This window comes from Stenella coeruleoalba (assembly GCF_951394435.1).
Source record: "Stenella coeruleoalba genome assembly, chromosome: 3".
NCBI classification, from domain to species: domain Eukaryota; kingdom Metazoa; phylum Chordata; class Mammalia; order Artiodactyla; family Delphinidae; genus Stenella; species Stenella coeruleoalba.
Window position 1 is genome coordinate 162,397,948 of NC_137148.1, and position 22,305 is coordinate 162,420,252.

The 22,305-nt window shown below is 58.2% G+C and overlaps 2 protein-coding genes across 2 annotated transcripts; both read left to right on the forward strand.

Annotated features, from left to right (window-relative positions):
- Nucleotides 1-1,252: 1,252 nt before the first annotated feature.
- PIK3R2 (phosphoinositide-3-kinase regulatory subunit 2) lies at nucleotides 1,253-13,560 on the forward strand. The gene is made up of 16 exons (XM_079919007.1): nucleotides 1,253-1,382; nucleotides 3,183-3,930; nucleotides 6,589-6,681; nucleotides 7,029-7,070; nucleotides 7,181-7,312; nucleotides 7,403-7,613; nucleotides 8,115-8,200; nucleotides 8,351-8,459; nucleotides 8,549-8,647; nucleotides 8,797-8,977; nucleotides 9,082-9,207; nucleotides 10,251-10,393; nucleotides 10,625-10,801; nucleotides 11,630-11,701; nucleotides 11,875-12,045; nucleotides 12,368-13,560. The coding sequence occupies exons 2-16, from the start codon at nucleotides 3,609-3,611 to the stop codon at nucleotides 12,573-12,575; spliced, it is 2,172 nt and encodes a 723-aa protein (XP_079775133.1). The 5' UTR covers nucleotides 1,253-1,382; nucleotides 3,183-3,608; the 3' UTR covers nucleotides 12,576-13,560.
- A 3,018-nt stretch (nucleotides 13,561-16,578) lies between these two features.
- IFI30 (IFI30 lysosomal thiol reductase) lies at nucleotides 16,579-20,523 on the forward strand. Its single transcript, XM_079918004.1, has 7 exons — nucleotides 16,579-16,850; nucleotides 17,873-18,055; nucleotides 18,141-18,215; nucleotides 18,469-18,561; nucleotides 19,382-19,534; nucleotides 19,715-19,768; nucleotides 19,853-20,523. The coding sequence occupies exons 1-7, from the start codon at nucleotides 16,734-16,736 to the stop codon at nucleotides 19,913-19,915; spliced, it is 738 nt and encodes a 245-aa protein (XP_079774130.1). The 5' UTR covers nucleotides 16,579-16,733; the 3' UTR covers nucleotides 19,916-20,523.
- Nucleotides 20,524-22,305: the final 1,782 nt, after the last annotated feature.

The following is a 22,305-nucleotide window of genomic DNA, read 5'->3' on the forward strand; positions in this document are numbered from 1 at the left end:
GTTTTTGGCGGTACGCGGGCCTTTCACTGTTGTGGCCTCTTCCGTCGCGGAGCACAGGCTCCGGACGCGCAAGCTCAGCGGCCATGGCTCACGGGCCCAGCCGCTCTGCGGCATGTGGGAATCTTCCCGGACCAGGGCACGAACCCGTGTCCCCTGCATCGGCAGGCGGACTCTCAACCACTGCGCCACCAGAGAAGCCCTTGAAGTGGGTTTTGAAGCCTGCTGGGAATTCACTGTTGAGATTCTTCCTGATGCCTTCTCTGGTCCTGGCCTCCTGGTGCCCTCCTGCTGCCCTCTCTGAATTGAGTACCCATCATGGGCTCTGTCCTTAGAAGCTTCATCTAGACACCCGTCTGGGGCCTTGAAGCTGTGTTAATAAATAAATAAACCATCTTTGTGTACTTTTTTAACCGGTCTTTGCTTGGGCTGTGCCCTTAAATTCCCCTCACCACCACTGGAACCCAGCCCAGCCCGAGCGCGTTCGGTTACTTCCGAAGCGCTCCGTAGGTCGGAAACCTTTGGCCACGCCCCCTGTTTCCGAGTGTCTTCGGCTATCTCCGGAAACAGTCCGCATCTGTACAGGCGTTGGGCTAGTTCTCCCTACCCGAGAGAGTTAGTTCAGCTGTTGCCAGACGCTCTAGGCTACCACGGAAACCCCGGCTTTCAACTCCGGCTCCTTCTCGGCTCTCAGCTTGTTTCCTGAAAAGCGCAGCTTTCTGTCTGAGCCCCTCCCCCCAACCCTGCCGCCTCCATTTCCTGAGTTCTGGGCCACCTCACTCGTCCTCTGGAGCCGTCCATGCTTCGGCAGTTTCCGGAAGCTGGTGGTCGCCCCTAGATCTAAGTTCCCAGGGCCTCATTTGGGACCAAGCACCCTTGGTTCTTTCCAGAAACTTTCCGAAGTCTCGGGGCCCAGTCTCTGTTATGCCGGTCCAGGCGGAGCGCGCTCGGTCATTTCCGGAATCGCTCGGGCATCTCTGAGTCCAGCCGAGCCTAGCCGAGCCTAGCCGAGCCTAGCCGAGCCTAGCCGAGCCCAGCCTCGGAATTATTCATCTGACCCGATTATGTTCGGCTATTTCCGGAAATGATCGGCTATCTCGGGGCGCCCCACCCCCACCCCGTTACCCTCCAGTCCCGCGGGAGTACGTTCGGCTCTTTCCGGAAACATTCGAGCGTTCCCAGGCTCTGCCTCGGCCTCATTGCACCCTCCCGGCCCGAATACGCTCGGCCGTTTCCGCCGGGGGCGGGCCCGACCGTTCGGAACATCGGCGGCGGCGGAGGTGGGGATCCCGCGGCTGCGGCGACGGCGGCCGCGGTGGAGCCACGGGTCTGGCTCGGCTCTGCGTGACGGCGGCCGCGGCAGCAGCGGTGGCGGCCGCGACCAGGTAAGTCCGCGTTGGTCCGCGTGGCAGGCCGGTCTGGGGGTTCGGTCAGATGCGGGGCGCCCAGGCAGAGTGTGGGGCCACGGTGGAAGCCAGAATGCGAGCAGGGTTGCATCGGGCCCCGCGGGAATTGGGGGCCGCAGGGAGCGGGAGGCCTCTGGCTCGACCTGGCTGCGTTGCAGCCTTCCCCGGACGATGGGGGCGGAACGGGGGACCCTAGGGAGAGATAAGGGGTTGGAGCTGCGGCCCTGAATTGAGGGAGGCCCTGCCGGGAGTGGGGCATCGAGCAGTAATGAGGGGCGCCCAGGCATTGTGTGGGGCATAGTGGGGTGCAAGACGGTAGAGGGTCGACTCCACTTCCGGCCCCTGGGCTGGGCTGCGGGGTCCACGCAGGCCCGAGTGCGCGTCTGCACACGCGTGAGCGCGCAGGCCCTGAGTCCAGCCGCCAAGACCCCAGCCAGGCCTGGCCTCTCCACCCGCCTCTTGGATTCGGGGAGCGCTGGTTCCCAGGCGCGCACACCGCGGCGTGTGCAAACGTGTGCTCAGCTGGGCGCGGAGGCGGGCAGGCAAGCGGATTTAGGCGGTTTCCTGGACGTCCCCCTCGCTGGGCCTCAGTTTCCCCACCTGTAGAGTGGGGGTACAGGGGCCAGGGAGTGGGTAAGTTGGGGCGTCCTGGAATGTGGAGCTTGTGCTCCCTGCTTGGACACCTCTTGCTGCTCCCGTGGTTGAGGGATAAAGTCTGACCCTCTGCCTGGCACTCGAGGCCCTGCGTGGTCTGCGGCTTTCTTAAAGCCACCCTGAACTCTCGGCAAGCATTTCTTGCTGTCAAGTCTTTGCCTGTACTATTTCCTCTGGCCAGTGCCCCCTCCTCTCCTCTGGAGGACCCGCCCCTAGGAAAAGCACCGCCTACCACCCCCCAACCTCTCTGGAGGACTGAACCTGCAGGGCTGAGATTGAGAACGTGTCTGTGCTGGGCTGTGTCTCCCTGAGGCTGGGGGCTCCTAAGGAGTGATCATTGCCCCTGCATCCAGCAGCCTCCCTCTTGGCAGTCGTAGTGCCCTCCTTCCCTTGACCCTTTACTGGCTCCATGTCTACCCCGGGGCTAAGGTCCTTTTGGCCTCCCACCAACCCCCTTCTGTTTTGAGTACCTACTGTGGGCACCAAACTGAGCAATGTCTGGACACCGCCCCCCCCATTCCCTCCTCCCTTGCAGAGATCAGAGATCCATTTGTTTGGACTCACCTCTAGGCCTTTGCCTGTGCTAGGGCCTCTGCTTGGACCTCCTTTCCTACCGCCTTTTGCCCCTGATGCCTCCTTCTGTGCTCAGCTGGCCCAGTCTCTCCTCGGGGCTCCCACAGCACCCTGAGCATCACCCATTACACCCTACCCACTCTGGGTATAACTATCTGTCATGTGGCTGCTGCCTCCTCTCATCTATCCTGGGCCTTGTGAAGTTGGACGGATCTGAGTTTTTGAGTCCTGGCATCCTGGCCCATTGAGTTGTCCAACAAAGACCTCCCTGCTCTGAGCCTCAGATTCCCCATCTCTAACCAGGATGATGAAGAGCTTGTTTACTGAGCACGCAATATGACCGGGGCAGATGCTTTGGAGCTCTGCCCCCAACAACCCCAAAGGAGGGCTATTATTGTACCCATTTTACAGCTGGGTAAACTGAGGGGACAGGGACTGGCCCCCTGTTACCCAATGAGTCAGGGGATTCTAACCTGGTGTTTGGGCCCATCTCTGAGTTGGGGGTGGCAGGAGTCCAAACCGGCTGATGCTGCCCTGCCCCTCTCCCCTTAGGTCGGCGTCCCGAGCCGAGCATGGTGACAGCCTGTGCCCTCGGCCCCCTCGCCTGGCGCAGCTGGAAGAGCCGCCAGCCTCGGGAGCCGATGGCTCCCCACGCGAGGGAGTGAGCGGCCCAGCCCAGCCCTACGGATTGAGGGGGGACGCAGCGGCTGAGTGACCTGCGATCACGCTGCTGCCGACCCCCTCCCACCAGTTGACGAATGGTGGACCGAGCAACGAGTGACCCTTGTCAGGGTCGTGGAACAATGGTGGGAAGCAAGGCGTGAGCATCCCCTGTGGTCACCTGTAACTTCTTGGTGGAAATAGAGGTCTGAGTCCCCAAGCCCACCCAGCGGACCCTCCTGGCCCCCACCCCAGGCTGATGGGGCCACTGGGGCCCCAAGCAGCCACCTGACCATCCATACCCCACCCTGCCCAGCCATGGCTGGCGCCGAGGGCTTCCAATACCGTGCGTTGTACCCGTTCTGCCGGGAGCGGCCGGAGGACCTGGAGCTGCTGCCGGGCGACGTGCTGGTGGTGAGCAGGGCAGCCCTGCAGGCGCTGGGCGTGGCCGAGGGCAGCGAGCGCTGCCCACAGAGCGTGGGCTGGATGCCTGGCCTCAATGAGCGTACACGGCAGCGCGGCGACTTCCCTGGCACCTATGTTGAGTTCCTAGGGCCTGTGACCCTGACCCGGCCTGGGCCTCGCCCACGTGGCCCACGCCCACTGCCTGCCAGGCCCCGAGATGGGCCCCCTGAGCCAGGTGAGCAACAGGTAGGGGCCCTGGCAGGGCTGGGGAAAAGGGGGAGTGCCCTCAGACCCTCAGTTTCCTCTTCTCTCCCATGAGGCAATGGTGCTTCTTCCAGGAGAGGAGGGATAAGGACATTTGGTTGGTCAGCAAATGTTGATTACACTGCCGTCGAGGGCTGGATGCAGTTCATGGCACTGGGCACCGAGTGGTGGACACAAGGCCTGGCCCTGCCCTCATGGAGCTTCTGGTTCAAGAAGTGACGAGAACGTAATTAGGGAATGACAGATGCTGTGAGGAAGGAGCCTCTCAGGAGAGATGGGGGTAAAGGGCTCCGGGCAGCAGGTACAGCGAGGACAAAAGCCCTGAGGTGGGAATGTCATGACGGGTTCAGGGAACAAGCCGTCAGGTGGAGCAGAGTGAGAAAAGGGGCAGGGTCCTCACCTCAAGGACTTCGTGGGATTGATTTTGAAGACAATAGGGAGTGTCCAGTAAGATTCAGGGGCTCAATTTAGCTTCATCTTGTGATTTGCAGACAAAGAGTGTCCTGGGAGTGGAGAATCAGGGCACCGAACATACGCTGCAATTGCTGCGTGCTGGGCTGTATGCTGGGCAGGGTGTGTGGGTTCCAACCAGGGAAACCGAGGCTCAGCTTGTGGGGAGGAGGCTGACGAGTGCTGAGCACCCGGCGTGGTCTGCTCCAACCCTCACAGCTGCCCAGTGAGGCCCTGTGTACAGATGTGGAGACCAAGGTGCAATGGGGTCGAACCATTCGCTCAGGGGCAGTCACCCAGTGAAGGCCAAAGCCCCTGGGAGGCACCGTGGCCCCACCCGATGGCCTGCCTGGTCTTGTGCCCGAGGGACACTGATGCCCAGAGAGGGTCAGGCCAGAGTCCCACAGCGTGGGGTGGAATGGCGGGGTGCTGAGGCAGCACGGTTGCTGGCTTGGGCTTCGCAGCATCTGGCGTCTCCAGGGCCGGGGCCTGCGTCCCGCCTCGGCCTGGAGGAGCAGGAGGCGGCCCCATCCGGGCTCCCAGCCAGAATCTGCCTCTCCCCCTGGTAACAGCCGCCTCCCTCCTGTGCCTGGCCTGGGTCCAGACACCACACACATCCCCACTCCGGGCGGCCACCCAGCCCCACCCTCCAAATCTTCCAGGACTATGTGACATCGGCTAGGACCAGCCCTCTCCAGGCCTCAGTCTCCTCATCTGGAAATGGGGGGTACTAGTCCTTTTGTTCAAGCCCTGACCCTCTGGGATCCTGGGACCACCAGGCAGCAGGCTGCAGCTGCCTGCCTTCCCTCCATTCAACTCCACACAGGGAGCTGCGTGCCGAACCCTGATGTCACCTGCGCCCCCGTCTGGCTGTGCACCCACGGGGAGGTTGCTCCCTCCCTGAGCCTCAGTTCCTCATCCGTAAAATGGGGATAATGCCTATTCTGATGAGACCTCCCTCCATGCTTTGCAAACTGGTCACAGGCAAATTTCAAAGTTGAATTTCAGAGCCCCCTTACCAGCTGGGATGTCACCCACCTCCCCTTGTTCCCTCACTTTTTTTTTTTTTCTTTCATTTTCGACACAGCTGGGCCTTTCTTCAGCTCAAGGCACCACCTGGCCCATCATTCAGGGAGGCCCCGCAGGCCCCGGCTTGCTCCTGCTGTGTGCCAGGGCGTCCCCGCCAAGGGCCAAAGCTGCATCCAATGGTGGCCGTGCAGGCAGAGTGCGCCGGAGCACAAAAGGCTGGGTGGGGCAGAAACATGGGGCTGGGGGTGGGGTGGGGTTGGGACATGGAAGGAGGTCAGCATTTTTAAAAGGGGGGAATTTTTTTTTTTTAAAGCAAAATGACTTAGAAAATGGAGAAAGGTCCTTGGAATGAGGTGTTCTGATCCAGCTGGGATATTTTCCTTTTACTCTCTTCAACCACTTTGTTGTTCCCACTGAGAAAGGAGAGATGATTCCATCGACCAGTTTCTCAGTTGAGGAATCTGAGGCACAGAGAGGGTGGGTCCTGTGCCTGAGGTTGCACAGCAAGCAATGGCAGAGCCCGAAACCTGCCGTATGAGTGTCCTGTGGCTGCTGTAATGAACTACCATAAACTGGTGGCTTCAAACAACAGGAGTTTATTCTCTCATGGTTCCGGAGACCAGAAGTCCAAAATCAAGGTGTGGGCAGGGCTGTGCTCTGTCCAGAGGCTTTAGGGGAGGATCTTTCCTTGCTTCTTCCAGCTTCTGGGGGTTCCAGGTGTACCTTGGCTTGTGGCCACATCACCCCAATCTCTGGCTCTCTCTTCATATGGCCTCTTATAAAGACACTAGTCATTGGATTTAGGGATCTCATCTTGAAATCCTTACCTTAATTATATCCGCAAAGACCCTATTTCCAAGTAAGGTCACAGTCACAGGTACCAGAGATTAGGAAGTGGACATACCATTTGGGAGGACACTAGTCAGCCAACTATATCTGGCCTCTGTAGTTGGGTGAATTGATATTTTAACCTAGAAAATCGTTTCCCACTAATTCAGCCCTCCCAGCCCCACCAGCGGGGCCTTCTGTCCACCCCCCGCCCCCAGAGTGGTGGTCCAGATGCCAAGCACTTGGGCTGAGATGCAGCAGGCAAAGAGAGGGGCCCAGGTCCTTCTAGGGACCCTGCCAACATTCTTTCCCCTCCTGCCAGGCCTCACACTCCCTGACCTACCCGAGCAGTTCTCCCCGCCTGATGTGGCTCCCCCTATCCTGGTGAAACTTGTGGAGGCCATTGAGCGGACAGGTGAGCCTCGGCCTGGCTGCAACCCCTGGATTCTGCTTGCTTGCCTCTGGTGATGGGCAGCTCATCTCCCTCACAGGGCTGCTGGGCTCACTCTGTATGGGAAGTGTCTTTGAGTCTGGATGTCCTGGGCCTCCATATTGAGTTGGGGAAGGAGTAACTCCCAGGGGAATGTAGACCCCATCATTGCATGTGCCGTGCCCTCTGCCACCATTTCCCTCCCCTCCCCCTGTTCTTACCTCTGGGAGGTTAGTAGCCACCCCAGACCCCACACGGGGGTCGAGGCAGCATTTGAGAGCTGGCCTTGCCACGTGGGGTGGCACTGACTTACCCCATCCCCTTCCCCACAGGGCTAGACAGCTACAGGCCTGAGGCACCCGCCGCGCGCACAGGTGAGGGAAAGCTTCAGTGGGCAAGAGTGGGAGAGGAACCTGCCCTGGACGGATGATGTCCCCTCCCTGCACCCGTCTTGGATCGACCCTGCACCCCCTTGCACCCGCAGACTGGTCGCTGAACGATATGGAGCAGTGGGACGCTGCAGCCCTAACAGATGGCGTGAAGGGCTTCCTGCTGGCGCTGCCCGCACCCCTTGTGACACCCGAGGCCGCGGCTGAGGCACACCGAGCCCTGCGGGGTGAGTCTGGCAGGAATCCCGGACTGGGAAGGGCGCTGGGGCGGGCGGGTGCCGGCCCTGGCTCACCTTCCCCTGGCCATCTGTCCGCAGAGGCCGCGGGGCCCGTGGGGCCAGCGCTGGAGCCCCCGACGCTGCCGCTGCACAGCGCGCTCACACTGCGCTTCCTGCTCCAGCACCTGGGCCGGGTGGCCCGGCGCGCCCCAGCCCTGGGCCCAGCTGTGCGTGCCCTGAGCACCGCCTTCGGGCCGCTGCTGCTGCGGGCGCCGTCGCCTTCGCCGCCGCCAGGGGGCGCTCCCGACGGGTGAGAGGCCGGGGCTGGGGAGGCGGGGCTGAGCCGGAGCAAAAAGGGGTGGGGCTTTAGATGGAGGAAGGGCTGGAGACGTAGCCAGGGTGGGGGTCTAGACGATGAGAAAGGAGTGTGGACGGGGCCCAGCGGGGGAAGAGGCCAGAGCTGTCATGATGGGCGAGCTAGGAAAGATAACAAGGGGTGGGACTTGAGGTTCAGGAAGACTCTAGCAGGGCTTGGGACAAGGCGATGAGGCCTAGACCGGAGGGCCGGCACTTGGGTGGTGTCTGTACCTTCCTTCACATGCTGACTCCTGTTGTTTGTTGTATGAATACTTACTGGGAGCTAACTGCACATACATAAACAGTAGTGGGTCTCGCACACCAGCTTGCGTCACCTACTCTTCTTCCCCTCGCATGCTTTCACGTAGACCCCCCCGCCAGACGCACATGCACATGCAGGGCCCTGTGCACACCAGGCCCTACCCAGCGCTCACGACACGTCCCTTCCCCCTAGGACTGAGGCCACCCCCGACTTCCCTACGCTTCTGGTGGAGAAGTTGCTTCAGGAACATCTGGAGGAACAGGAGATTGCGCCCCCAGGTGACCTCCACCCCCTTTTATTAGCTCCTATCATTGGGGACCAAGGATGCTGACTCGGAGCCCTGCCAGCATCGGCAGGCTTGGTCGCAGTGGGGGCTGGCCACGGTATACAACTGGTGTTCAGTGTGCGTTTGTTTTCCTGTCCCCCAGCACTGCCGCCAAAACCCCCCAAGGCAAAGCCAGCCCCCACAGGCCTGGCCAATGGGGGCAACCCGCCCTCCCTGCAGGATGCTGAGTGGTACTGGGGTGACATCTCCAGGTAGGGTTGTGGGGTGGAGCCACGTGGTGGGCAAAGCCTGAGGGGTCGGGTCTCCCAGTGGGCAGCCCCAGTCCTGGCTGTCTCCACAGGGAGGAGGTAAATGAGAAACTGCGGGACACACCTGATGGCACCTTTCTGGTCCGAGATGCATCTAGCAAGATCCAGGGGGAGTACACGCTGACCCTCAGGTGGGGGCCTGTCCCTTCAGGGAGACCAGGGGTGAGCGGTGGGAGGGAGAACACCCAGGTCAGAGGACTGGGGGTCGCACAGCCAGTGGGACGTTGCTGGGTCTGGCGGATGCTGCTGGTTGCTGACACCCCCTCTCACCCGCCCCTAGGAAAGGTGGGAACAACAAACTGATCAAGGTCTTCCACCGAGACGGGCACTACGGCTTTTCGGAGCCACTCACCTTCTGCTCTGTCGTGGACCTCATCACCCACTACCGCCACGAGTCGCTGGCTCAGTACAACGCCAAGCTGGACACGCGGCTCCTCTACCCGGTGTCCAAGTACCAGCAGGTGCAGGGCTGGGGCGGGAGCTGGGGGCGGTGGGGGTGGGGGTGCCTGGCCGGCCCTGGGCCTGTTTCCCAGGTAGCTTCCCTGATGGCACCGGGTATCCCCAGGACCAGATCGTCAAGGAGGACAGTGTGGAAGCAGTGGGCGCCCAGCTCAAGGTCTACCACCAGCAGTACCAGGACAAGAGCCGCGAGTATGACCAGCTCTACGAGGAGTACACACGCACCTCCCAGGTACCACGGGCCAGCGCACCCCGGGAGACCCAGGCACGGAGGGGCAGTGCCAAGGCCACAGGGACAGACGTCCACTTCTAGGTCACAGCAGGCTCTTAACCAGGGACCACCCTAAAAACATAGAAATCAATGTATGTGGTTCTAAAAAGAACAAAAAAACAAAACGGATGAAGAGGCACCAACCAGCCTCCCAGGAGCGGCTGAGCTGTGGGAGATGTCTTGGTTGAGCCTCTGGGCCTCAGTCTCCCCATCTGGAAACTGGAACCGTGAGTCTTAATTACTTCTCCATCCCCTTCAACCTGGATGTTATTCAAAATGATAATAACCACCTGACAAAGAGTTGCCTAAGACAAAGGGTCGGGAGCTCATGGAAAAGAGCAGTGTCTTTTAAAAACAAGGAAGTGGGGGGAGGTTTTATTACTCAAGGACTGTGTTAATAAATTTCTTTTGTAAGTTGAGATGCAACTTATTCAGATAGAACATCCCATCTCGAGCAGGGAATTTCTCTGTCTCCCCTGTAGTCCCTGAGCAATTTCTGTCTTGTCCCCTTTCTAGTGATGGGTCACCTGAGGTTCTAAGTGGACAAGATACCTGTCTGGGATCAATTAGGAACATCATGACCGTGGAAATGGCTTAGGCCCCCTGAGCCTCAGTTTCCCCATTAATAGTTCTGACTTTGTAGGAGGCTCTTGGGAGGTTTTATGAGATGATGCATGGAAGGTGCTTGGTGCAGCATCTACTCTGAGAAGGAGCCCCATGAATTGTAGCAACTAGATTTATCATTAATTCTCAGCCGTGCTCACAGACCCAGGTATTTTTTAAGGTGCCTAAAGGAGGATCTAAAGGAAGAGGGGGTTTGGGGAGTGTGGGGTTTGAAGGCTGAATAGGAGTTCGTTTGGCGAAGGAGGGGCTAGAGGAACGATGCACGTGGTGGAGGGAACAGCTTGAGCAAAGTCTCCATATCAGGTTGGGATCTGCCTTTATCCCTCACGAGGGACTTGGATGGAGTCCCAGGAGGTGCTCAGATTTACCCCCTCCTCCAGGAACTGCAGATGAAGCGCACAGCCATTGAGGCCTTCAATGAGACTATCAAGATCTTTGAAGAGCAGGGCCAGACACAGGAGAAGTGCAGCAAGGAATATCTGGAGCGCTTCCGGCGTGAGGGCAATGAGAAAGAGATGCAGAGGTGAGTCTGGTTCCTCTGCCCTGCCCTACTGCACCTTGATCTGACACAGCGCAAGTGGGGAAAGAACGGAAACAGAGAGGGCAGCCTGGGTTTCAGGGGAAGAGAGGGTCAGTTGAAATGGGCTTTGAAGGATGAATAGGAGTTTGCCAGAAAGAGCAATCAGGGAAACAGCATGTCCAAAGGCTTAGATACTGGGAGCCATCTGAGGCCTCTGAGCCACTCCTCCCACAGGATCCTGCTGAACTCAGAGCGACTTAAGTCTCGTATTGCTGAGATCCACGAGAGCCGCACAAAGCTGGAACAGGAGCTGCGGGCACAGGCCTCCGACAACCGAGAGATTGACAAGCGCATGAACAGCCTCAAGCCAGACCTCATGCAGCTGCGCAAGATCAGAGACCAGTACCTCGTGTGAGTGCCTGGCTCTGCGCTCACCCGTGGATCCCCCCGTTAGTGCAGGGGCACCTGGCGAGGTGACCTCTGCATGCGTCTCACTCTTGCTTTCTCCACCAACTAGCCCTACCTGGTCCCCTAGCCCCCTCGTCTGTCCGCCAGCCCCTTCCCTCTCGATCAGGCCCCTCCCAGCCCCCTCAGAAGGGCTCCCTGTGCGGCGGCCTCAGCCTCAGTTGTGGAATGGGAACACTGCTCTCACGAGGCCAGGTCATTGGGAGCCTCCGACAGGGTCCACTCCATGAATGCCAACTGTGCCACCCAGCACACGGCGCCCAGCCTGAGCCCAAGATCCCTCCTCTACCCACTGACCCACTGAGGACTTCATCAGGGGCTTGCTTCTTCCGCCTGGGTCTTGGACGCTCATGTGCACCTGTTGTGTGCCAAGCACCTTGCACATATTAGCTCACTTGGTCCTTTCAAAGTCCTTTGTAAATCTGCCCTGTGCAAAGGTGCACCACCGTGTAGTCCCCAGGACTGAGCCTCTGATAGTGATAAGACCTTGCCATGATGGTACAATCCAGAGTCTCAAAAAGTGTTAACAGAAACATAATAAATAGGGGGGTTCCCTGGCAGAGCTTGGGGAGTCCACCTGGGTTCAAGTGGTTCTTGGCCAGGCCAAGGCTGACCCCTTGTGGCAACCAGGGGTATCACACCCAGAACCTGCGCTTGTCAGCCCTTGCCTCCAACCAGGCTGGCCTGGCCCATGGTGGCTCGCCCTGCCTGTGTTGCAGCTGCTGTTCCCCTACCAGCAGAGCGGCAGGAGCCCACCTTTCCTCTTCCCCCCAGGTGGCTCACTCAGAAAGGTGCCCGGCAGAAGAAAATCAATGAATGGTTGGGGATCAAGAACGAGACTGAGGAGTGAGTGACCAATTTGTGGTGGGGGGGAGGGGTCGTCCCAGGGGAGGGGCCATTTTTGGTGGGCTTTGCAGAATGAATAGGAGTTCACCAGGGAGGGACAGTTGTCCAGGTGGCAGGGGGACCTTGGAGGCTAACGAGTAAGCGACCAGGGCTCCTCCCTGCCTCCCCCACAGCCAGTACTCACTGATGGAGGATGAAGATGATCTCCCCCACCACGAGGAACGCACATGGTATGTAGGCAAGATCAACCGCACCCAAGCTGAGGAAATGCTGAGTGGCAAGCGAGATGGCACCTTCCTCATCCGTGAAAGCAGCCAGCGGGGCTGCTATGCCTGTTCTGTGGTGTGAGTGCCTGGCAAGGGAACGCGAGTGGACTGAAGGTGGGGAGGAGGGATCCGCCCATTCCTTCCGAGAGCTCTCATTGAGTGCCACCTGTATGTTAGGCCTCGGGAAGACAGGAAGAAGCCCTGGATTCTTGGGGACGGGGGAGGAAGCTGGGACAGTACCAAAGCAGGAGATGGCGGGGTCTGGACCGGGTCGGCATCCAGCATCCAGGAAAGGGGGAAATATACGTCCCAGGCAGGGTCACCTGACAGGAATAGGGGGGCGGGGCTGGGAGAGCCTAGTGGGGGACCATCTGACCCACCCCTTCGCCTGCACCCACAGGGTAGACGGCGACACCAAACACTGCGTCATCTACCGCACAGCCACGGGCTTTGGCTTCGCAGAACCCTACAACTTGTATGGGTCGCTGAAGGAGCTGGTGCTGCACTACCAGCACGCCTCGCTGGTGCAGCACAACGACGCGCTCACCGTCACACTTGCCCATCCTGTGCGCGCCCCGGGCCCCGGGCCCCCACCTGCCACCCGCTGAGCTCTGAGCAGGAGAACTGGCCCAGCTGGGGTGGCAGCTACATCCGCGGTCTCCATCTTTTTGAACCTGTCTCTTCTTTCTTGGGTTTTCTCCATCTCTCTCGTCTTTGTGAATGTCTTCAGGTCTATCTGTTTTTCTCTTTAGCTCTCTGCAATTCTCTCTCTCTCAGGTTCTCCTCCATGTCTGCCTGTCTCTCCATCTCTCTGAGTCTCTGTGCATCTCTCCCGCTGTCACACTTTGTCTCTTTCTAGCTCCATCTGTCTGTCCTCTCTTTTCCTCTTGGTCTCTTTCCTTCTATTGTGGGGGTCCCGCCTCCCCCGCTCCATCCCCTTCCCCCACCGGCACTGCCCTCCCTGCAGCTCTGGCCACCCACACCCCTGTGCCCTGCCCCTGACAGGCCCCTGGGGTCCCCAAAGCCCCACCTTGGCTGCACCTGCCATGTTTACAGAGGCCTCCGGGCTGTGCGGCCCCGACCTGGGTACCCCGATTTTTAAGCCATAGACCTGGGATCAGGGCAGGAAGGAACTTTGCTTGGCCACTTCCAAGAACCTCATCCATGACGTCTGGGGCCAGGCGGGACCTGCCCCACAGACCCCAACTTCCCCTTCAAATCCTGAAGTGAAACCCAGTTAACACCACAATGGGGCTGCTGCCAAGAAGTAATCCCAAAAAAGAAAATAAGTAAAAATAAACTCATGAGCTGACCCCAGGCCTCCCAGGAACTGAGGCCACCAGCACCTCTGGGGCAGCCGACACGCAGCGCTGCCCACAGCACCTCTACGCGACGCAGACTCAAGGCTTCTCAATCATGTCGGGCTCTGATTTTGTTTTTCCTTGACTGTACGTAAAGCCCTCTTTTCTCTCCTCTTTGGGACGAGAGCCCTGGTTTTCTATGCCACCCACGGACCCCCACCCCATCCCACCTCCTGCCTGCCTGGCCAGGCTGGCAGGCCGGTTTTGTATGGTACGTTGATACTGATGTGGATATAAAACATTGAACTTGATGAATGCTTCTGTCTTTGGTGACAGGCTTCTTTAGCTCCGGGCTGCCAACCCCTGCCTCGTCCCCACCTCCACCCCCACAACCCCAGTTTATTTTATTATTTTTTATTTAATTTATTTTTTGCCTGCGTTGGGTCTTCGTTGCTGCGTGCGGGCTTTCTCTAGTTGTGGCGAGCAGGGGCTGCTCTTCGTTGTGGTGCGCGGGCTTCAGTAGTTGTGGCACGTGGGCTCAGTAGTTGTGACTTGCGGGCTCCAGAGCACAGGCTCAGTCGTGGCGCACGGGCTTAGTTGCTCCGCGGCATGTGGGATCTTACCGGACAAGGGCTCAAACCCGTGTCCCCTGCACTGGCAGGCGGATTCTTAACCACTGTGCCACCAGGGAAGTCCCCCAACCCCAGTTTAGATGCTCATGTCCAGAGAAGTTGAGAGACCTGCCAAGGTCACACAGCAGAGAGGCTCAGACCCCAAGCTCTGCCCCACACCCTGGCCTGCTGGGGGGACCCCAGGCAGACCCTGGCCCAGCTCCTCCCTGGCCCCCAAGTTTGAGTTGGAGTTCCGGCAATCAGCCACCAGCCCTACCCTCCAGAAAGTCACCTCCCCTCTGATGTGTAGCTTCATTGCCAGGCAGGCTTAATAGTCACAACCCCTCCCGTGACACCCAGAGGAGTCCGCAGTGCCAGCCCCTCCCTGCTGACCTTCCATTGACCCCCTCTCCACACCTGTCCCTGATGCCGGCTGCCATGTCCCAGGAGACACTGAGCTGGGTACTCCTGCTGTCTTTCTTTATTTATTTACTTATTTACTTTTTGCAGTACGCAGGCCTCTCACTGTTGTGGCCTCTCCCGTCGCGGAGCACAGGCTCCAGACGCGCAGGCTCAGCGGCCACGGCTCACGGGCCCAGCCGCTCCGCAGCATGTGGGATCCTCCCGGACCGGGGCATGAACCCGTGTCCCCTGCATCGGCAGGCGGACTCTCAACCACGGCGCCACCAGGGAAGCCCTCTTATGCTGTCTTTGATGCAGATTCATGTTCACCATCTTCCTCCTCCCAAAGGTCCCTGTCTCTCTATCCTCCCCTCTCACACCCCCAGGGCTGGGAACCTTCTGACCTTTCTTCTCCCCATACAGCACCTGTCAGGATCCACCACGCCTGAGGCAGCCCCAGGTGGATGAAGGAACCAGGCTGCCTCTGACCCATCTCTCCACTGGGCTCTCAGAGGGACAGGACTTGCTTCCCTTGGCCTCAGAGCTCTGGTCCTTCCCAAGCACTGTCCCCGCTGAGTGGTCAGTCAGGAGGCACCCCATAAATAACTCCAACCCGGACTCTGCCCCCACTGCGGTCTTCACCCACTGCATGGGTGGACGCAGGGTAAAGCTCACCTTCTCAGTCCCATGAGTCCAGCCGGGTGGAGCCTGGGGGCACAAGAGAACAGCCCACAGAGCCTCTAGCCGGTCCCCACACTCAATCAACTGTGTTTTCTCAGAGACATCACCTCCCTTCTCTGATCCTGCTTCCTCTTACCAAGTAGGGTCAATAGTTTCTACCCCTGCCCCCAGTGGACACCTCTGAGGGTTCCATGATCAAATGGGTGAGGTTACATTTATGAATTCCTCCAATAGGGCTGATGTTTCATAACCACCGGAAAAATAGTAGCAATTATAGTTATTGCTATTTCTTCTGTCCTGCCCAGTACAGGACTGAGCACACACTAGTTCCCCAAAGTTGTGTTGCTTAGTCTTGCAGAGGTTTCACAAAGGAAATGGGTTTTGTTAAGGGTTCAGAAGAATGGGGTGGGGGGATCATCCCACAGTGGAGACTTCAGGGGAACTCCAGCTCCCAAACCTGCTGCTATGAATGTGGCCACGTGGGCCAGGGTTTCCCCAGAACTGAAGCGGGACACGGGCTGTGGAGCGGAGGACTGGGTTGTTTTCCTGCCCACGGGTGAGCATTTTCTCTGGTGGGGTCCGAATCTGTGTCGTGTCAAGGCCTTGAAGTCTGAATGTCTCGGTTACTTCCCCCAACACTACGGGCGCCAAGCCCTTATCTGGGCTATTCTCCCTGCCCGCACCACTGTCCTGTCAACACCTCCCCAGGCTCACCTTGTCACCTCCACACCCAGCCTGGGGCAACGCTCTCTGCTCCGAGCCCTCTATGGTAGCTTTATTCCCCAAACCTCACTTCTCCCGTTTTACAGAATGAGTTGAGGCTTCATCTCTTGAGATGCCCACACCGTCCCAGAGCTGATTCCTGTGGGTTTGGGTCCTACGGGGCCAATCCCCCACCCCTGCTCCATGTACAGAGTACAGGCTTCAGGTAATGACTGCTCCAACCCGGGCCTCTTCTGACAAGGGCGCTGGCTGAGGACAGGGGTGGCCCCCTCCTCAAGCCTTTGGACGGTGGAAAGAAGGAACACCAGCTTTTTTCTCTCCCCAGTCCCCAGCCAGGGGTGAGGGAGCCAAGAGAAGTGAGCCCCTCCCTGCTCTGGCTTCTGCTTTCTGGCCCAGCTGTGGCCAAGCCTGAGTCAGCCCCACGGGACCATGCTGGTGGATCTGGAGGGTCTGGGCTCTGGAGCCTGAGAGGGGGAGGGGGTGGAGGTTGAGAATGAGGGGGGCCCGGGCCAGGCTAGGGGAAAGGGCCCGGGCTGCTCAGCTGCTGCCCGCTCCCAGGCCAGGGATCACCTCACCAGAGCATGGGATGGGGAGGCGGGGTTCCCGGGCTAGGACCAGGGGCCTGGAGCACCCTGGCGGCCCCCAGAGGGATCCGTGGACCCATAGAGACCCTCCTATCTCTTGGTCTCTCCGTGTCTCTGTCTCTAAGCCCCCGCCTATCCTCCGCCCAAGGTGCTAAAGCCCCAACCTCACAGGGCTGGACGGGGCTGATTACAGGGAAGTGTCGGGGAAGATCGAAGGGCAGCCCGTTGTCCAGGGGATTGGGGGCCCAGAACCTGGCGGGCGGTGGGATGAGGGTGGGGTCGGGGTGGAAAGAAAGACCCAGAGAGAGAGAGAAAGTAGAGATCCCTGGAGACGTCAGCCCCGGCCCCCGAGAGGCGTGTGCATCGGGAGGCGGGTCCGGCCTGGGGGCTGGGCCACCGCCTGATTAAAGGCGGCTGCTTCCCCGGAACGCTGCTCCCGCCGTCGCACTTTCGCCCCCGCTGTGATGGCCTCGTCGCCTCTCCTGCCGTTCCTGCCTCTCCTGCTGCTGCTGCTGGAGGTCGCCGCTGCGGCGCGGGCGTCCCCGCTGGAAATACTCCCCGAGGGGGCGGCCCCCTGCGAGGTAGAGAAGGCGACGCGGCGGTCGGGCCGGCGGGGACCAGCGCCCGGGCGAGGTGCGCGCGGCTCCTCCCGCACCCCAGACTTCGACGGGGATGACCGGGGTCCGGAGGGGACGCTGCCCGGGTCGGTGCCGGCCGCCCCACCCCCCACCCCCGCTTCAATCCTGACACTTTGGCCATACTTTCCTTTCCCTTTCCGTTCCCTAACTGGAGTCTGAGTCGCTCAGCTGTCCCCCCACCCCATCCCCCCGCAACTCCCCCCGCCCCCCCAGGGTGCATTGAGCACCTACTGTGTACATCTGGAGCAGGAATCAGAGTCTCCTCTTTTAGGCCAGGGGAAGCCCAGACTAGCTACGCGGCTTGCGCGTGGCCACCGCATTTATTAGGGGCTCCTTATTGGGTGCATTTCGGCCGGGGAAGAGCTCGCGTGCTCCTGGTGCGGAGTAAGCAGATGCCCTGGACGCTGAACGACTCGCTCACAGACGCGACCGCCCGCCACCCCTCAGCTGTAGTCGGAAGTCAACACCTATTAGGCGCCGCCTCTGCAGTAGCCTTGGGAGGGGTTCAGTGGGCCCGTTGAGAGGAAGAATAAATGAGTCAAGCGGGTATGTAGGGCCTTGCTCAGCTCAGGGCCAAGGCTCTAGGGATGAAGTGGAAACGAATGAGCCTGCCTTAGTGGTATGCCTCATGAGAAGGCAGGATTGCGGCAGAGACCAGAAATGTGCATGCCTTGAATTCTTACTGCATGGCGTCCCCTGGGTGAGGAGTTTCACGTCACCTGGAGGAAGAAAGCAAGACTTGTGCATTCATTAACTGCCTACTGTTTGCAAATCTTTGTCACATCCATTCTGCAGACAGACTGACATTTAGGAATATTTAGGAATGCCATAAAGCCTCAGAGTCAGGATTCCACCTGGCAAGGTCTGGAAGGAGTGTGAGATAGAGCACCTACTGTTTGCAGCTCCCTTCCTGCAAGAGAACCAAGCAGAGCTGCATTTGAATCACATCCCTCCCTTCCATGCAGGCCGGTGAGCTGTGCCTGCAGGCGCCCCTCTGGAAGTCTGACCCTCCGCCCATCAACGTGAGCCTCTACTATGAGTCACTGTGCCCCGGCTGCCGGTACTTCCTGATCCGCGAGCTCTACCCGACGTGGCTGATGGTCTGGGAAATCCTCAATGTCACGCTGGTGCCCTACGGAAACGCTCATGTGCGTGGGTACAGGTGAAACTGAGGCCCGTGGCCAGGGGAAGGGGGTCGGGGGGGCAGCCAGCACTCACCCCACTGCTTTTCAGGAACAGAACATCAGCGGCAGGTGGGAGTTCACGTGCCAGCACGGCGAGCAGGAGTGCAAGCTTAACAAGGTGGAGGTGAGCAGCACCCAGAGTTCCCGGGGGGGGGGGGCACGAGGCTGGGGAGACTGCCCACCATAAGGAAAATGGAATCAAGGCTCACAAGGGATGGACTGCAACCAGCTCCGTCCCTTGCCTGTGCGCCTCCACTTAATCACGTCTTCATTCTCCGCTTCATTAGTGGACACTCGTGGTTATTCCCGGAGTGGTCTTGGGGTGCTCTGGGCCACCCTCACATCCTTGCCTGTCCCCCCCCGCCCCCGCCCACCAGGCCTGCCTGTTGGACCAGCTGGAAAAGAGCGCGGCCTTCCTGACCATTGTCTGCCTAGAGGAAATGGATGACATGGAGAAAAATCTGAAGCCGGTGAGCAATGCCCCTCACTCAGCCTGGGTCGGAGGGCCCTGGCCTTCCTGCATCCAGACAGACCCAGGTTCAAGTGCTGGCCACGACTACCACTCTCCGTGCAGCCCCAGGAAAACAGCCTCCCCTCTCGAAGCCTCGATCTCTGAATCGAGAGAACGAAGATCTTCTGGGGTCGTGGGTAGATCAGGGAGGGCTTCCTGGACAAGATGGCTCCGAGCTGGGCTCGGACAAACAGGAATGTGCAGGGACACAGATGGTGACCCTTCTCTGGGGTAAGGAGATGACAGGACAGGCCCACTTAACTCCCTGGGGGGTTATGAAAAAGAACTCCCAAAGGAGTGACTCATCTGCCCTGATTGTTTATTCATTTATCAAACATCTGGGCTACCCAAGAGACCTGAGCCACCCTGAGACACCTCCAGGCCCTGCAGAGTCATAGTATGGAGTGCAAAGGATGAGGGGACACTCAAGAGACTCAGGGGAAGGGGAAGGAAAAGTGCTCCTGGCAGAGGGAAGAGCAAGTACGATGCTCTCAGGAAAATAAAACACTGTAGGGCTCGGGCTGCGGGTCTGGTCTTATGGGAGACAGGAGCAGCCTGAGCCCCTGCCTTGGGGGCCTCCACTCAGGCATGTATTAAGCACCCATTGTTTATGGGTATTGCTGCATCCCTGTGAACCCAACTGTCTCCTGTTGCTAGTGAGGAAACAAAAGCTTGGCTTGGGTTGGGGGGTGGTGCTAGTGGGAGGACCGTTGTTGGGGAGATAACAGGGAGGAAGCTGAGACAATACCCCAGCCGGCCAGCTCCCCCTCTGCCCTCAGTGCCTGCAGATCTATGCTCCGGAGGTGTCCCCTGACTCCATCATGGAGTGTGCCACAGGGGACCGTGGCATGCAGCTCTTGCACATCAATGCCCAGCTCACGGACGCTCTGCAGCCACCCCACGAGTATGTGCCCTGGGTCGTCGTCAATGGGGTAAGAACTCTTGCAGCTCTCAGGTCATCCCCCAGGCAGGGACTGGGTTGATGGATGTGACCCCTGGGCTGGGAGGCAGGAGGCAGGGGCCAGACTTGGGGCCATTTGCAGCCCCTTCTGGGCCGAGCACGGGTCGGTTGGGGCAGGTGGGACTTATGACCTCCTGTCTTGCTTGTGCAGAAACCCATGAAAGAGAAGGACCAGCTCTTACACCTCGTCTGCCAGTTGTACCAGGTAAGCTAGACAGGGAGCAGAGGGACTCAGCTGGTGGGGGCAGGGTCTCCTTTCAGGACCCCAACTCGTGGCCATCTCCTCCAGGGCAAGAAGCCGGATGTCTGCCAACTCATAGCCAGCTCCCACAAGGAAGTCTGCTTCAAGTGATGGCCGGTGCCCTGGGAGGGAACTGATGCAGGAAGAACAAGATCCCACCTGCCCTCATTTTTTGATCCCTGACTCAGCAGCCACTACTTATCATCCAGATAACTTCAACACATTCCACGAAGCCGAGACTCAAAATTCTGCCCTGAGATCAAGAATCTCGCCCCACTGAGAACGGTGCTACACTGAAACTAGTTCAATAAACACTTCTGGATGTTGTGGTTCATTTGATAAGTCAGCAAATCTCCTTTTCCTGGATCTGCACAGTGCTGGAATCCCTGAGAAGCCCCCTGTCACAGAGCCAGACAGACATTCCTAGTCCCATGGGGGCAGGGATGGGCTAGAGGGGGAGGCACCAGCACTAGAGAACCCAGAGGAGGAGTGAACGTTTTGCATAGGGAGGAGGGACATTGGGACTGGTGTTTTGAAGGGTGACTAGGAGTTCATTGGGCAGAAAATGTATTTATTAATTCAACAAACATCCCTAGCTCCCCTTTTTTGTTGCCTCACATTGGGTGTTATGGGTTAAGCCAGAGAATGGTAACTGGAGCCAGGCAATGCCAGAGGATGGGGCAGGGACCTTGTCTGGGGAGTTTGAAAGAATATGTTCACTGGGGGGGAATCATGGCGTTTCAGGGAAGGGGAACCAGTGTAAAAAGGCCCAGACAGCAGCAAAATCAGGAGTTAGAATGGCAGGCTGAGGGACTTCCCTGGTGGCGCAGTGGGAATCTGCCTGCCAATGCAGGGGACACGGGTTCGAGCCCTGGTCCGGGAAGATCGCACATGCCGCAGAGCAACTAAGCCCGTGCACCACAACTACTGAGCCTGTGCTCTAGAGCCCGCAAGCCACAACTACTGAAGCCCACATGCCCTAGAGCCCGTGATCGTCAACAAGAGAAGCCACCACAATGAGAAGACGGCATACCGCAGCGAAGAGTAGCCCCCGCTCTCCACAACTAGAGAAACCCCACGCGCAGCAACGAAGATCCAACTCAGCCAAAAAATTAAAATAAATAAAAAAATAAAATCTCAAAGAAAGTCCTTCCTTGACAGGTTTCATGGGATTTGCCCTGATTATTTTACACAGGTGCAGCAGGTGTTCAGTTTGCTTTACTGGAAGTTTCTGTAAGGAATCTCAGGGTGGACTTCTAAAAGCCTCTATCATTTGTTAACTGGAGATAACAACTCGAGTTTCACCTGCAGTTTCATCTGTGCCTTTTGGTGAATTTCTCTCTTCTTTGATGTCCCCAAAGTATGGCAAGGATCTTGGTTGGCCAGGCTGGACCTGTAGGGCTGACCCTCAAGCCAGGGACAAGCCAGTTTTCCCGTGAGGGTTTTGTAAGCACTGGCTCCCAAAAGTCCAACTTAGTTTCTTGAAACTGGCTGGTGAAACTGTATCTGGAAACAGTCTGTCTTCCAGGAGGTGGAGCTTAATTCCACCCCCCCCAACACTCTAGCCCTGAGAGTGGACTGGATTTTGGAACTCAATTCCAAAGAGTAGGGAAAGGGAGAAATGGTAACCTGACAGTGGAGTAGAAACACCTGGCAGACGTCCCTTAATCACGTGAGCCAGCTGAGCCTCACGTGACCCTGGTTAACATCATGTGATCCGAGTTAGAGGCACTGGGGTAAATCATGTGATATCACACGCACCATCTGACGCAAGGAGGACACCACCTCTGTGGGATTCTCCCCAAAAACCCAGAACCCCAGTCTAACCACAAGAAACAGCACCCGAACCAAGATGGAGGGACATTCTACAAAATGTCCCACTGGTCCTCTTCAAAAGTGTCAAGGTCATGAAAAACAAGAAAAAACCCAGAAAGAATCACAGACCAGAGGAGCCTGAGGGGATGACTAAACGCAATGTGGTGGGATCGTGGCCAAGTTCACACTTGAACGAGTAACTGGAATTAGGATTGATAATGCTGTCCTGTGGTTCCCTAACATCAGCCAATGCACCTTCAGGAATTCGCCAAATAGAATTGTATCACAGGGACTTCCCTGGTGGTCCAGTGCTTAAGAATCTGCCTTCCAATTCAGGGGATGGGAGTTCGATCCCTGGTCGGGGAACTAAGATCCCACATGCTGCAGGGCAACTAAGCCCGCGCACCACAACTACTGAGCCCACGCTCTCTCGAGCCCACACACCACAACGAAAGATCCCACGAGCTGCAACTAAGACCCAAACGCAGCCAAAAATAAAATAAATAAATAAATACTAAAAAAAAATTTTTTTAAAGAAATGTATCACAGAGCTAAAAAATACAACCAACTACTGAATGTAACAAAAAAGAAGCAGAGTGGCATGGACATATATACACTACCAAATGTAAAATAGATAGCTAGTAGGAAGCAGCCACATAGCACAGGGAGATCAGCTCGGTGCTTTG

What these genes read in the sequence shown, in the direction of transcription:
- PIK3R2 (XM_079919007.1), top strand. Translation starts at nt 3,609, where the DNA reads ATGGCTGGCGCCGAGGGCTTCCAATACCGTGCGTTGTACCCGTTCTGC. An exon ending in ACAGGAGATTGCGCCCCCAG is followed by an intron (nt 8,201 to 8,350) that starts GTGACCTCCACC and finishes CCTGTCCCCCAG; the next exon opens with CACTGCCGCCAAAACCCCCC. An exon ending in GAGTACACGCTGACCCTCAG is followed by an intron (nt 8,648 to 8,796) that starts GTGGGGGCCTGT and finishes ACCCGCCCCTAG; the next exon opens with GAAAGGTGGGAACAACAAAC.
- IFI30 (XM_079918004.1), top strand. Translation starts at nt 16,734, where the DNA reads ATGGCCTCGTCGCCTCTCCTGCCGTTCCTGCCTCTCCTGCTGCTGCTG. An exon ending in AGGGGGCGGCCCCCTGCGAG is followed by an intron (nt 16,851 to 17,872) that starts GTAGAGAAGGCG and finishes CCTTCCATGCAG; the next exon opens with GCCGGTGAGCTGTGCCTGCA. An exon ending in TCGTCTGCCAGTTGTACCAG is followed by an intron (nt 19,769 to 19,852) that starts GTAAGCTAGACA and finishes CATCTCCTCCAG; the next exon opens with GGCAAGAAGCCGGATGTCTG.